At 44.7% G+C, this 12,656-nt stretch overlaps 1 protein-coding gene across 4 annotated transcripts in view; it reads left to right on the forward strand.

Moving 5' to 3' along the window:
* Positions 1-12,656, forward strand: part of Me3 (malic enzyme 3) — a 174,309-nt gene that overhangs the window by 126,193 nt on the left and 35,460 nt on the right. For 3 of the 4 annotated variants that reach the window (XM_060367499.1, XM_060367498.1, XM_021644065.2), the window contains exons 6-7: positions 2,187-2,348; positions 10,913-11,016. In XM_060367499.1, the coding sequence (XP_060223482.1) occupies positions 2,187-2,348; positions 10,913-11,016 (266 nt within the window). The remainder of the gene's footprint in view (positions 1-2,186; positions 2,349-10,912; positions 11,017-12,656) is intronic. The other variant, XM_060367500.1, reaches the window with a different exon arrangement.

Raw genomic sequence — 12,656 nt, forward strand, 5'->3', positions numbered from 1 at the left:
CTTGTGGCTCCTGTAACTTTCAGGAACTTCCTGTAAGCTTTCAGGAATCCCTGAGCCTTGTGTGTTGTGTGTTGTATTCCTGAGTCTTATCCTTCTCCACCAGAGGGAATGCTTTAATTCAAAGCAAATAAGTATACAACAGCTTCCCTCTAAAAAGAGGAAAAAAAATCCACAGAATGGGAACCTGAATAAGTAAGCTTTGATTTTGTCAGATGATAGAGAAACATAGAGTTTGGGGCTCCAAAGGAATCATGAGGACAGGCTCTAGATGGAAATGCTGCCAGGAGGAGGACAGAGGCAGGTATCTGAGTGCTAAGGTGAGGTGGGACTTGACAAGAGCACAGCTGCTTTATCCCAGTGAGAGAGAGAGAGAGCAGCAGAAATACCTCTAAACCAAAAACCCAAGGCCTGACAAGGAAGAGTCCCACACTTGCCAAGGTCACCTTGGCAAGGCATCTAGACTTCCAAGATAACTAACATGGAACCATCAACCCAGTTACTGGAACTTGGCTGATACATGACAAGTATATGTAGACCAGGAAAGTTACAAGCTTCCTCTTGCTCACTGTGTGTGGAATTAACAGTCTAGGACATTCCTGAACCAGACCATGAGAGAAGGAGGCAGTGTGAGACAGTGGTTATGATCACTCAACACAAAAGCTATAGAGCAATCTGAGAGGAGAAATAGCATGATTTTCATAGGCCTCTTGCACTCCCCAAAACTCACTTCCTGAGGTTGAGGAGTGTTTTTATAATCTTTGCACCTTTTTCTACAAAAAGACAAAAGAAGCCCATGTGTGTTTCACCCTTGGAGAGGTAAAGAAATGGGAAGACAACTTTGCGTATTGAATCACAAGCTCTTCCAAGGCGAGCATGAATCTTCATCTCTTTATCCTAGCATTGTCCCTGCATAGACAAACTAAACCTTTATATGCCCATTGGTACTACGTGGTCACATCTATAGCTCGGGGCTAGTCTTCAATCCTGGTCAAAAGCCAGGTTTCAATAGATGGATGAGATGCCTATAGACTTAACTCTTGTAGAGACAATGGGAGCTTGCTGCAGTGACATAGAAACAACTTCACTGTCACCCCAAGGCATGACTCTTGGCCTGATGCTTATGACCCTTCACTGATTTCTACCTCACTTCGAATTCTGCCATTCATATTATTTACACCTGCTTGGTTCTCACACACGTTCTACACACGTCTTAAATTTCTTTCATATGAAAGGTGCTCCATTCTTCCTGACCCCTGACAACCATTTCCTGTCCAGTGACTGGTATGTGTATTCCCCCATCTACATAACCTACAAGGGCAGGTCACCCTACAAGAATATCTCAATCTCTACTGTCCCTGCATGTCCTGTTGCATTCAGGCTTCTGTCCGGAAGCTACAAGGCATGTTAATAAACATGCCTCCTCTCTCATTTGGGTCCACACACATTTAATTTCATAGGTAAGCAAACTAAAGTTCCTTTCCCCAGGATATGTCTTACTAGCAAAGAGGTGCTTCATAAATATTTATTAAGTGAATGAATAAATGAACATCCATCATGATCATATAGTCATATCGCCATCACCATGAGTTCCATCAGAATCTGTCAAGTGATAAAGGTAAGATTTGTACCAGATCTGTGTCTAGTCCATAACTGACCCTTGGTGATTTGTTGACAAAAAGTTATGTGCATACAACCTGACTCCATAAGAAATTGTGATTCTGGGAAACATTGCAAGCTCTGTTCTCTGCAAATTGGCCTCAAAATCCTGCAGCTGTGGCAGCAGCATGGAGTTGCTTGCCTTTCATTTTCTTCTTTCCTTAGATTTCTTGCTTTTTGTCTCATGCCCCAATTTGCAGGCTGAGACTGTCCAGTTTCTCAGAGAGAAAGAGGGAGAAAGAGAGAAAGACTAGCCGGGATGTCTCCAGCTGTTTATGCAGGTCCCATCCCAGTCTTCGGAAGGCAAGGAACGCTGTCTGTCATTTGGCTTCAAGTTTCTGGCCCACTTGCCAGAAAGGACCAGCCACCTGCGGTTGATGACTCTCTCTGGCCTTGTCCCAGACAAGCTGCTTTATTCCCAGCAAAGTCAGCGGGTGTGCCGACATCGGGCTGGCTGCTAGGCCTTTGAAATGAGCACTTTGTCATGGAGGTGGTACTCCTGACTGAAGGCGCCCTGCGGTGTTTTCCAGGCCGTGGTGGTGACTGATGGAGAGCGCATACTGGGCCTGGGGGACCTGGGCTGCTACGGCATGGGCATCCCTGTGGGCAAGCTGGCCCTGTACACAGCATGCGGAGGAGTGAATCCACAGCAGTGCCTTCCTGTCCTGCTAGATGTCGGCACCAACAATGAGGTAACAGGCTGTCAGAGCCAGGAGCTCTTGGGCCAGAAGGAAGATGAGGTTGGGGAGGGCGCGCTTTTGTGGAATAATTACATCCACATGGGTTGTTTCTTTCCCAGCATCCCCTTGACCTCCACTCTTCCCACGCAGTTGTGAAGGAGAGGGCTTTCCGGGTTGCTCAACACTCCCAACCCCTTCTGCTTCTGAGTCCCCTTCCTTTTTCATCTTCCTCCTCTGTGCCCAAGATGCCCTGGACTCATTGCTTCTGTGATTCCATGCAGTTTGCAGCCCTCGTTGGGGAGGCCTCTTTGAGAGAGCAGCCAATGGGAAGACTGGTCTCTGTGTTCTGCACTTTGAACGCATGTTGCCTCCGTGTGTGACCTAAAATTCAAAAGCGAGCCCACAGGCTGAAATGCCTGAGACAAGCAGATGTGTGTCCTGCAGATCAAGTGAGAGAAACTGAGCCAAGCCACGGGTTGCTCCTCCTGCAGGATTCAGGGGCTTTCTCACTGACAGAGCTCACTCAGCCCCAACCCAGGAGTTAGTCTGTTCTGGGTACCACCATGGGGCATAGTTTCTCCCTGTAATTCTTGGTCCTGTGGCTGGCAGAAAGGAAGTGTCGGAAAAAAAAATCCTTCTCTTTTTCATTTCAAATTTGTTAGCTTAGTTCAAACTCTTGAAACAATTTAGTTCTGCTTTTCACTAGGAAACAAAATATACCTCTGTCCAGTTGTCATGTTTTGTAAGTTATAATCGGAATATGTGACTCATATAAATAATGAGTTCTATTATGGGTTTTTGTTGTTGTTGTTTGTATGGGTTTTTTGTTTTTTGTTTTGTTTTGTTTTGTTTTGGGCTTTTTGAGACAGGGTTTTTCTGTGTAGCTCTGGCTGTCCTGGAACTCACTTTGTTGACCAGGCTGGCCTTGAACTCACAGAGATCTGCCTTCCTCTGCCTCAAGCGCTGGCATTAAGAGCGTGAGGCACCACGCCCAGCCTCCACTATATTTTCAAAAATGCCTATAAAATATACTTCAAAGGAGTTCCTTCTAAACATTTATTTTTGGGGTTAAGATCAGTATGTGCTCATCTTTTAAAAATTAAAACCACAGAAGTAGTAAAAGTAAAATATCAATCACACGATCAGTGCTAATATACATGCATTTGTATGTACACGTCTCTACCTATATATTACATTCTTATGTTTTTCCTTCCAGCCTTTTTCCCCCCTCCAAATCCTTATGAAAACCAAATTTGGAGTTACATTGCCTTATGGTTCTTTAGCCTGCCTTTTGAAGTTTGACGTAAGTCACGAGTTTCCTCTCGGGTCTGTAATCATCACTCCACTCTGCCACAGTTAGTGACAGCACGTTGTTCACAGACGCAAGCCTGCACAGCTGTATACTCAGGTGTTTCCGGACTTCTTGCAGACATCAGCTGTGCTCGGGTACCCATTTTGCAGTTCAGTCATTGTTCTCATCTCTAATGTTTCTGGAGGACAAATTCCTAGAGGCAGAAATATTGGTGCTAATTGTCTAGATTCACGGGATGGGTGTGTGTACATACACATTGGGGCAGCAGTATGAGGAGGCCAGAGAAAAACCGTTAAGGCTGGCCCTCCTCCAGCACCATCCACTCTGCTGCTTGAGACAGCCTCATACGGGGACCTGGGATTCAGTGACTCTGGTGGGTGGGCTGGCTAGTGAGCTCCAGAGATCTGCCAGTGTGCTTCCCCAGTGCTGGGATTGCAGGTGTGGCCTGCCACGCCCAGCTGCTTTTTATGTGCTTCCTGGGGACTCAACTTGGATCCTCGAGCTTTTGAATCGCTTCACCCTTTGAGCAGTCTCCATGGCCTCTGTTGTTCATATTCTTGATTCACGCTGCCAGCAAGGTTACAGCTGTTTGCAATCCACAATGATTTATTTAAGGAAAACTGATTTCCTCTTCTTTAGGCACTATAATCAGGGTTTCTAAAAAAGAATGAACATTGTGAGGAAGCAAAGAAATGCAGCTTCCTCAGATTCCACCCGTAGATGCTCCTTCCTGAATTGAAGGAGCCTCAGGGAGACCTTCCCTGAGAGCCAGGAAATCAGGGGGACAAGAGATAGGCAGTGGAGGGTCAAAGAAGTGGGGAAGGACCTGGATGAAGAAGCAGAGGCCTTGTCCCCGGTACCACCAATAAGCTAGGTGAGTCACTGCTTTAGCCCTGATCCCCTAAGAGCAATGCTGCCCTCTCTAAAATCTCTTCTTCTTGCTGGGCCTCCTGACTGGCATGAGACAGGGGACTGGGCAGTGCCACAAGCCTTACAGCTGCTCAGTAAGGCTAGACCTCAAGTTTTGCCCTAAACTGAGTTCGCTTTCCCCAGCCAGATGTTGGAGTTTATACCAAACAACTACAGAAGCTGTCCTCAGCCTCCAAGGGTGTATCCTCGCCTCTGTGGATGAGCCCAGCAGACCTCACTTCAGTCATTCTTCCAGCACTCCCCGCTGTGTCACGGTTAGATTTAACCGAGACCTTCACCCTGTCTGTGCCTTAGAAGCTGGCCCTGCGCTGGAGCAGGGACAGCCTGTTCCAGCTACTGTATCCCAGAGGTGCTAGTTACCTCTAGCAGGTGCACAGAGACCCTTTGCTGAAGGTCCAGCACCCCCCAATGAGAATGACGCTCAAGGCTGACCTCAATCTTTAACAAACCTATCAGGAAGGATTTCCAAAAACAAGTAGCCATCATTAACCAGGGCCTTGCACCTAGTTTGAACTTCATAGTAGCACAGAAGAGAGCCTCCGTCACAGCCTTCTTTTCCCCTTTGAGAAACGTAGGCTCAAACATATTTTGATAGACTCAAACATATTCTAATCAGAGCCAAGAGCCTCTGTCATAGCACACCCGTGTCAGCGTTCTGTTGTTTTACAGGCCAGCATCATCTCTTGACTTTTATTACCATTGTAACTTTAAAATATTATTCATCAAATTCTTAAAAGAAATGGTATTTCTCCCCCATCACTACATTTGTGCTCCTTTTCAGTATTTGTCTATGACACACGCACATATAGATGTATGTATTAGCTGTAATCATAGCACCTGTAATTTTGCTCTTGTTTTTTTTTTTTTTTTTCAGTTAAGGTTATTTGTGAACACACTCTCTTTACTTATTTAATCAAAGTTTATTGAGTGTTTAGTAGGTGTCAGGCATTCTGCTAGGCAAGAGGGAGATAAATGAGCCAGGCCTGGGTGGGATAGTCTGGTTGTCAGTGTTTCAGCACTGTCACGTAATGAATCATTTTAATGAGTCGTGTATTACATCTATTCAAAGTATCTGCTTCTCCCCTGAGTGTTTTATTTCAAGCATGAGAATCCAGTGGTGCCAAGTGAACCAGGGAGACATGATTTATCCCCTTTCAAATTAATTTTTCTCTGTCATTTCCCATAGTACACTTCTTTGTCAAAAAATGCATTCGTTTGTAATACTTGCGCAGTGACAACACCAGTTAAGATGCCGATGTGGGTCGGGGAAATTTCCCAAGGCCCCACCCTTAGAGCTGCAGGCAATTAAGGGCTGCCAGAAGAGCGAGAATCATTCTCTAGGAACAAGCCCTCTGGTAGGTTATCCAATTCCAAGTGGTCAGCCCTAAGTACATATACATAAAAGCACAACTCCAGGACTCTGGAGAAAATGAATGTGTGTGTGTGTATGTGTGTGTGTGTGTGTGCGCGTGCGCGTGCACATGTTTGCCTGTCACATGCACATACGGGTATGCATGCATGCATGTGTGCGTATGTATATGTACATGTATATACGCATACATGTATGTATAATTAAAGAAGATATCATGAAGCTGAGAGTTGAGAGAAATGTGGGTTTGGAAGTGGGAGATTGTGGGGTTAAAATGATGTGAATATAATACTGATATATATAATTCTCCAAAAAAATAAAATAAAATAAATGTGTGTGGGGTTTTTTTTGTTGTTGTTTTGTTTTTTTTTTGTTTTGTTTTGGTTTGGTTTTTTGGTTTTTTGGGTTTTTTTTTTGTTTTGTTTTGTTTTGTTTTTTTCCTGAAAGAAATTCTGGGCTGCAGGAGAGGAAAGTGTGGCCTTAACACTTCCTTGCCTATCACAAGGCAAGGATAATGCTGTCATGAGGTATTTTCACGTCCAAATAAGCAAACCATCAGTGTGTGTGTTTTAAATAAATAAATAAATAAAAATAAAACCTCCTGAGGCAACAGCAATTTAATCAGTGTCAGAACATCCCTCTGAACTTCCTGTTGAAGGAAAACATCTGCTGTCTACATCCTTGAGCCTGAGTCACCTTTACCTGTCAACACCAAGGACGTTTGGAAAAATAAACAGAGCAGCGATCCCATAGAAGAGGGATGCCCCTCCTCCCCAGGGCTTGGTTCCAAGGCCTCAGGAGAGAGGAGCCCCTCAGTCACGGCTGTGTGTGAATGAGACGAAGCACAAGATGGTCATTTTGTCCAAGCAGAGCAGACCAGAAACAGTATCCCACACCACTTCCTTCTTCATAGGAAAAGAGGCCCGTAGCATAAATGGCCTCCCCAAGAATTAGTTCCAAAACCCTGTGCACTTGGCATTCTGTAGTGAGGTCCTTTGGAGCCTCAGCTCTCTGCTTGCCCTCCTGAGCCCTGAGAGTCTTCTCCTGCTGCAAATCCTGAAGCTCCCTCAGAAGCTTCTGAGGGAGATGCTAAGTGACCCTCCGGAGCCCATGTGGCTGATCAGAATTGCAGCATCTGCAGACAGACCCAGGTGAAAACTGACATCAGGGTCAGAAACCTTGGCTTTGAAGGTTGGTGGGGATGAACACAGTCAGCTGCTGTGCTGGGATTTGCAGTTTCTTCTATTTCACAAGTTCATTGTCTCCGTGGCTAGAATGTGTCTTAACCATGTGGAAAACCTAGACAGCTCACTCTCTGCACAAGTGAGTTGAGGATGCTACCCCCAGAATCTTCGCAGCTTTCTCCGGGGCTTAATCTAACTTAATCTACTGAAGCTAACAGTAGACATAACAACACTGAAGGGAAAGGCATTACATTACGACCATGGAGTGGACCCCATGCCATACCCTCCTGGACACACAGGTGCTTTGCGTGACCTCTTAGCTTGCCTGTTGCTATTCAAGGTAAATATTTTTTCAAACATATCTGTGATATGTCCAGCAAAGAGGATAAAAAAATAAATAAACTATTTGTTCTCCATAACATTTGTGTCCCTAAGGAAGACCTTAGGAAGGCAGAGCTAGGCAAACAGCCCCAGAGGATGAATTCAACCCTCCACCTCCCACTGCAGAGGAAGATGTCCCTGTTGGCCTTCTTTGGGGAAATTCTTTCGCCTACAATCCTAATCGCTTATTCACTCAGTTCTGATGGGAACTTGGTAGCTATCTAACAGAGAGGAAAAGATTTAGCCATCAAATACTACTCAGGTACCAGTGTACCTTTGCACACTAGGGCTTGGGAATGAATAAGCTCAGTCTCTATCCTGTTCTAAATGATGATTCCCCCTTCCCCTCTAACCAGTGGGTTTGGTGACCTAAGACAGCTCACTTCACTTTTATAAGACTCAGAAATCCACTGGGAGGAAGTTGAAGTGAGCAATTTCCAAGACCTATTTTTTTTAACTCTGACATCTTTCTTAGCCATTAGTAACACCCTGGCAGCTGGTATCAGCTAACACATTCCACAGATTTGCTGTGTGCTGACACTGCGCAGTCTCTGGGGAGATGTAAACGAAGAAGGAACGGACTTTTCCTCGAGAAATCACATTATGTCACAGGAATCATTATTATTCCTTTTCAACAGGGAGGGAAAAAACAAAACTGAGAAAAGTTATATTTCTTGCCCAAAGTCTTAAGTGACAGGGTGTGAATTCAAACTCAGGTCCATCCAATTCCAAAGCCCAAAAGCCCAGACTTCCTGTACCTTACCAGCTATTACTAAACTCCCCTGGCAAGGAACAGAGGCTGTAGCAGGGAGTTATTCTCTGTTTCCCAAACAGACACCTTCCCCTCCCTCTGCCTCTAGCCTCCAACCTTCCTTTGCCCTCACTCTGCCTGGAGACGCAGCTAACCTGCTAGAATCAGACCATTATTTCAGGCTTGACCCTTTCCCCCAAAACACACTCACCGTTCAAGCAGAGCTGCTTCCCCACTCTGTGTGCTCACGTGGGACACTAAGTCCCAAGGCAGTGCCATCCTTCCCCGTGATGGTTAGTTTACTCCTCCACACCCTCAGGAGACCGTGAGCACCTTCAAAGGATCAGTCATTCTTGTTCATCATTGCAATGCTCTGGGCTGCACTCAGGAATGTCAACGATCAATAAATACATGACTTTTTATTACGTGGGTTGCACGTATTTTGACACAGTTTATTCTTTTTTTTTTTTTTTTTCAATGCAGTTTATTCAGGAACCTTGAACAATCATCTGACCCTGGGGAAAGCCAGCCCACAGCTTAAATAGCCTCTGGGTAGCCAACCCAGGCGTGCCACGTGGGCAATGCAGATAGGTCCACACACATGGAAGCAAGCCAGATCCTCAGCCTTAGCCAAATGTGGAATTGTTCGTGACAGAGAGCACTCACCATCAGGAAGGTGGAAGGCGGAAACCAGCTCCATCTTTAAGGCATAGCATTCTGCAGCTCTCTACAGTTCCCCCTTTTTGTTTTAGATGCATCAGGCAAGAGTAGAGGTCTGATCTCTGATATTAGAAATAAATTGGGACTTTGTACCGATGTTCGTTTGGGTGTCATCCACCCAAAGAGCATCAGACCAGTCCGATACCTTTTTCTCAGAGGCGGGACCTGGGGCATCAACCCGCATGCAACCAGACATGCGTTATTTTAAAATATTCTAGATTCCCATGCAGTTCTCAGAGAAAACACGACGTGATCTGTGTTTTTATTACTTTTTGTTGCTGTGGTAAAATACCAAGAGCAAAAGAAACTTGTTCCAGAAGGCTACAGTCCATAATGATGGGGATGGCGTGACATGGTATGGCGGCAGGGACAGAAGGTTGGCTGATCACATTTTATCTGCACACAGGAAACATGGGAAAAGAAAGGGGAAGAGGAACAAGAATATAAACCCTCAAATCCCAACCCCAGTGATGTGCTTCCTCCAGCAAGATTTCACCTTCTAAAGGTTCCACAACCCCCAAAGTCACCACCAACTGGAAACAAGTGTTCAAATACATGATTCTGTACGGGACATTTCTCTTTCAAATCACCACATGCCCCTGTGCCGACTACCCAGTTTTCTTCAGTGGTAGCAGCTTATACACTAGCAGGAAACTGACCTCGACAATCGATGGATCTTATTCACATTTCACCAGTTTTATATATATTCATATGTATGCATGTACATGTATGTTTATTTACTTTCAATTGTATGTCTTCTGTAGATTCCTGCACCACTGAGGCAGCCAATCTATGGGAAAGTTTCATATAGAGATATCTCATGCTACCCTCTTATAGCCATATTCACACACTCTCTTCCTCTGCCTAACTTCTGATGATCATTCTCTATCTCTATAGTTTTGTCATTTCAAGAATGCTATGTAGAAGAAATCAGGCGGCATGTAGTCTTTGGTGGTTGGCTTTCTTTCACACCACATGTCTTGATATTTGTCTAGATTTGCCAATTTAACAGACAATTTCAAGAGGGTTTTTTTTTCTGCTCTTATATGATGAAGCTTCTATGGATAGTAAAATGAAAAAAATTAACAAATAAATGTGTTATGCATGAAGTAGTCTACTGACCCAGGGAAATGAAGAAGACCCAGTAGGAGAAGCTAGGCAGACCAATGCAAGCACAACCCAATATGCGTGTGGGTAGTGTGACAGAAAGTGTTATAACGCAAGAGGCCAGCAGTTAAGGCCAGCATGGTTTTTTCTAGTTGTATAATTCTACCTTCATATTCCCAAGACCTAGCAATGTGTGAGGTACATGGAAGGTAATATTTTACTTAAATCAATATGAATTGATGCTTTGTAAGTTCTATTGGGGGCGAGAGCTTTGTATGAGACCCTCTTCACCAGGGCAGATGCTACCTATAGTCAGCTTCAGGGATTCTCAACCAGGAGCATTTCTATTTTCAGGAATACCTGGAGCAAGCAATGTCTGAAGACATTTTTTATGGTCACACCTGGAGGTGTTGCTGGATTCTGATGGATTTGGAGTTGCTGATAAATATACTATAATGTGCAGGTCAGCTCTCAATTCAAGCCAATATGTCAATAGTGACACTATTGAGAAATCCTGAAATAAGCTGAGAGCCTATAACCAGGGCTTGAAAGACTCTATCTGCTGGAGGCTTATCTACCTCAAAGCGTTGTCATTCCTAAAGATGGGATTACGTGGGAATCACCCTCAGGACAGGGACTTAACATCCAGACTCTTCCAGGTATTACCCCAAGGTAGAGGTAGGGAGGCAAGGCAGCTTCCTGCTTTCTTCTCTCCTCTGACCTCCAGTCCTTTGTATTAACACTGGACACTCGCTTTACAGAAAACAATAATAAAGCAGGAAGTGCGGGGCTGGTTTAGTAAGTGGATGTTCTTTATTCCAGGAACTTCTCAGAGATCCCCTGTACATCGGCCTGAAACACCAGCGTGTCCGTGGGAAGGAGTATGATGACCTCCTGGATGAATTCATGCAGGCTGTGACAGATAAGTAAGTGGACCATGCTGTCCCTCTTGGAGAGAGCAACTAAGAAGTGCCATGGCCAAGTCAACCCTGGCTTTGGAAGAATTGTAAAAGATGCTATAAATGTTGTGCTTTGGGCATGGTCTGAAATGTTCAACTTAACTCATGCACTTGAAAGTGTGGAAGCCATGTGGGCTCCTCTCCAGGAAAACCCTCAGGAAGGCACTGTGATATGGAGGTAGCTAAGTATCTGTTGTTCCGGGAAGGAAACCCTTTTTGTCTGAGCTGCTCAGAGTAGTTTACATGAATACCGACACTGCTTTTGTGATGAAAAGATGTTACCCCCTTGACGAAATGGCTTTGAGAAGCAGCTCACCATAGTTGTCTTCACATTCTCAGTCCCATTAGGTCGGGTTAGGGGAATATTAATAGACCAGGGAAGCAGACTTCCCACATCCAAGGCTTCTAGACTTATGAGGCCTCATGCTTTCACTGAACAGCATGATGCTGGCATCTCCCCACTTCACTCTTACTCATTCTGCCAGCCAACATGGCCGCCCACACCTGCTGGTGACAGGAGGGAGTTCCAGTAATGCCCTCGACACATTGGCCAAGCCAGAGCTTCTGCAGTTCAGTGGACGTATGGGCAAAAAAAAAAAAAAAAAAAAAAAAAAAAAAACATATTTTGTTCTCCCTTGAAAAGCAATTAAAATTATCTATGAGATGGATGGGAAGGATGGTGCAGAAAAGAGAAAATTAATAATGGGGCAGAGTGTGGGAGCAGAAGTTTTAGTAACCTAAAGAATCAGGGATTAATGCATACCTGGAGAAGCTTAGGCCTTAAAACACAACACACTACTGTAAGAGAGTAGAGGCAGAATAGGGCAGGTGAAAAGAGCTGATGAGATAGATGCATCAGGCTTGGGATTTATTTTTTTCAGGCAAGAGGAAAGCTGAGAATGTATTCAAGGGAATAATCACAATGGTGTCCCAAAAGTCCAGGTTGAGGAAGAAGGAAAATAAGGACACGGAGAAGCAGGAAATAGGTGAAGGATGAGGAAAGTTATAGGATCAGTAGACCACAAGACCTCGTGAGCTTTGACAATCATTGCATTGGGTACCAGGTAGAACAAACTGGGTGAAGGGAAGTGATGCTCTGAACACCACATGTTTACAGCAGAGATTACAGAGGAAATGCACCAATGGGATGTGGTCAACAAAGAAGCCAAGTCACAAACTGGTGCATTAACAGAAGCACTTCTAGAACAGCGGAGGTGAGTGCCACTTCATTCTTCTCCCACCTTCAAGTCCAGATAAAATATGCTGAGGGCCACTAATTACTTAAGGTTCCTTTAGAGAACAACAGCCATGACAGTGCAAGGAAGGAAATATTTGATTTGGCCATGAGAAGGCTCAGAGACTCCTCTCAATATGTCAGAGAGCAGGACTACTTCTAGACATCTGAAAACTATTCTTCCAGAAGAGAACTGGACATGTTTCTGTACGTCCAAAGGAGAATCAATGGGTACAATGCCAACAACGGCCATTGTAGGCACAAAGGAAGGGCCACAATACACTGAACTCTGGATATGAGTTCTCTGTCATGGAAAGAACTCTAGGATGTGTTGCTCGGTGTTCTGGTGGTGATACTATGAATGGGCTTAAGC

The sequence above is a fragment of the Meriones unguiculatus genome, chromosome 14 (genome assembly GCF_030254825.1).
Source record: "Meriones unguiculatus strain TT.TT164.6M chromosome 14, Bangor_MerUng_6.1, whole genome shotgun sequence".
Lineage (NCBI taxonomy): Eukaryota > Metazoa > Chordata > Mammalia > Rodentia > Muridae > Meriones > Meriones unguiculatus.